The sequence below is a fragment of the Penaeus monodon genome, chromosome 22 (assembly GCF_015228065.2).
Source record: "Penaeus monodon isolate SGIC_2016 chromosome 22, NSTDA_Pmon_1, whole genome shotgun sequence".
NCBI lineage: Eukaryota > Metazoa > Arthropoda > Malacostraca > Decapoda > Penaeidae > Penaeus > Penaeus monodon.
This window is the reverse complement of record NC_051407.1, coordinates 21,942,165-21,943,639: the sequence shown is the minus strand read 5'-3', so window position 1 is coordinate 21,943,639 and position 1,475 is coordinate 21,942,165. Positions and strand designations below refer to the sequence as shown.

The window sequence follows — 1,475 nt, the reverse complement described above, 5'->3', positions numbered from 1 at the left end:
GTTTATGATATCAAACTGGGCAGAAAGGAAGACGGAAAAAATAGAAAATGCATTCTCTTCCCGGATGTGAACTAGTTACTCTCGGTAGTATAAACAAACATCCGTCGCCATGGCAACGAAGATATATCGAATTTATATACTTGTAAATTAAAGGATCTTCACCTGCAAACTTTACCCTGCTTTATAATATAATTGTCATTTTCTAACAAGCTCATCTATGAGAAAAGAAAATGCCAGTTTACAAATATGAAGAGCCATTGTGCAATGTACAAGGTTTACTAACGTGACGTAATAAGGTTTGTTCGAAAGCCTTGATTACTTTATTATAAAAAAAGTCATAAAACCAATATCAGACATCAAAATGTAGAAAGATATTTTGGAAGATCTAAGTAGCATATAAGAAATATTGTAAAATCTATAAATCTCGTGTGAATAGGATATTGAAGAGGTACTAAATCGCAATCGAAGTCGAAACCTAACCCGTCGGGAACCAGCATAAAGAGAAGAAAACAGATCGCCTTCACAATATCCACATATATAAGTCCGCTTGTTACACTTCTGCTGAACTACAATACCTGATTGTGAGTATTATTACATGTGTTTAAGTGACTGCTGGAAGTGGCTGTGTGGTTAAAGTTACCTGACGGGAACATGCTGTAGAGAAATAGTGAAATAAGTGTCAACCTCACCTATTTTTAAGTCGTCACAGATCATGGCTGATGGCTGAAAATGTATACGATGTTTCCTACTTGCAGTCGAGCTCCTGTGAATATTATTTACTAATCTTTACACGCAGAGATGAAATAAGCTTTGATTTCAAGGGAATATAGTGTATTTGAAGATCTAATTTATAACAGCTGATAATGTCTGCAACACAAGGAAAGCTGAACACGCACTTTTTTTTTACGATACAGACAACTGTACTGGCCCTATATTATTTACGCTTAGTTTTTTGTCAGCTTGTAGTATTGATAGTTATATGACTATATGTAGAACTGATTAGTATTTAAATAGAACAAGAAATTAGTGAAGTGGAACATACGGAAACGTCAAGAGTAGGTCTGCTGCTGATAGTTATTTGATTTTCCGCTCCCCTGACCTTGCCCATGGGAGTGGAATTGTGATAAATTAATGCAGGAAGCTCAGTGGTCCTAAGTAGTCAGGGACCAGCGATGGTCCCATAAGTATACCATGGACAATTAAACTATGTGTCATAGGTAGAAAAAGTGCCACCCTGTATGATTGGGTTGAACTTTTTTGTTTTGGTAGTAGTGTTGATTAACTCAAATACTTGTAAAGGGATTAACATGAAAAGTATGTGAAGTTTAACTTCAAAGATTTGAAATATTTTTTTAGGAGAGGCCACGTAGAGTATTTTTAAGTCTGAAACAAAGAGTTTTTAAAAATTTCTGTATAACTCTAAAGAAGAGATATGTGTTATTTTTTTCTTGTGCATCATCTACATGGATATTCAA

General features: G+C 34.8%; 2 protein-coding genes across 2 annotated transcripts in view; one reads left to right on the top strand and one right to left on the bottom strand.

Moving 5' to 3' along the window:
• The window catches only part of LOC119587357 (intraflagellar transport protein 46 homolog), a gene marked incomplete at its 3' end in the record, with an annotated part of 36,509 nt that extends 35,856 nt beyond the window's left edge, over nucleotides 1-653 (bottom strand). Inside the window, 2 exon segments of the mRNA XM_037936103.1 lie at nucleotides 163-215; nucleotides 576-653. Of these exon segments, the coding sequence (XP_037792031.1) occupies nucleotides 163-215; nucleotides 576-653 (131 nt within the window).
• The window catches only part of LOC119586993 (serine/threonine-protein kinase RIO3-like), a gene marked incomplete in the record, with an annotated part of 9,633 nt that continues 8,591 nt past the window's right edge, over nucleotides 434-1,475 (top strand). The window contains 1 exon segment of the mRNA XM_037935734.1: nucleotides 434-581.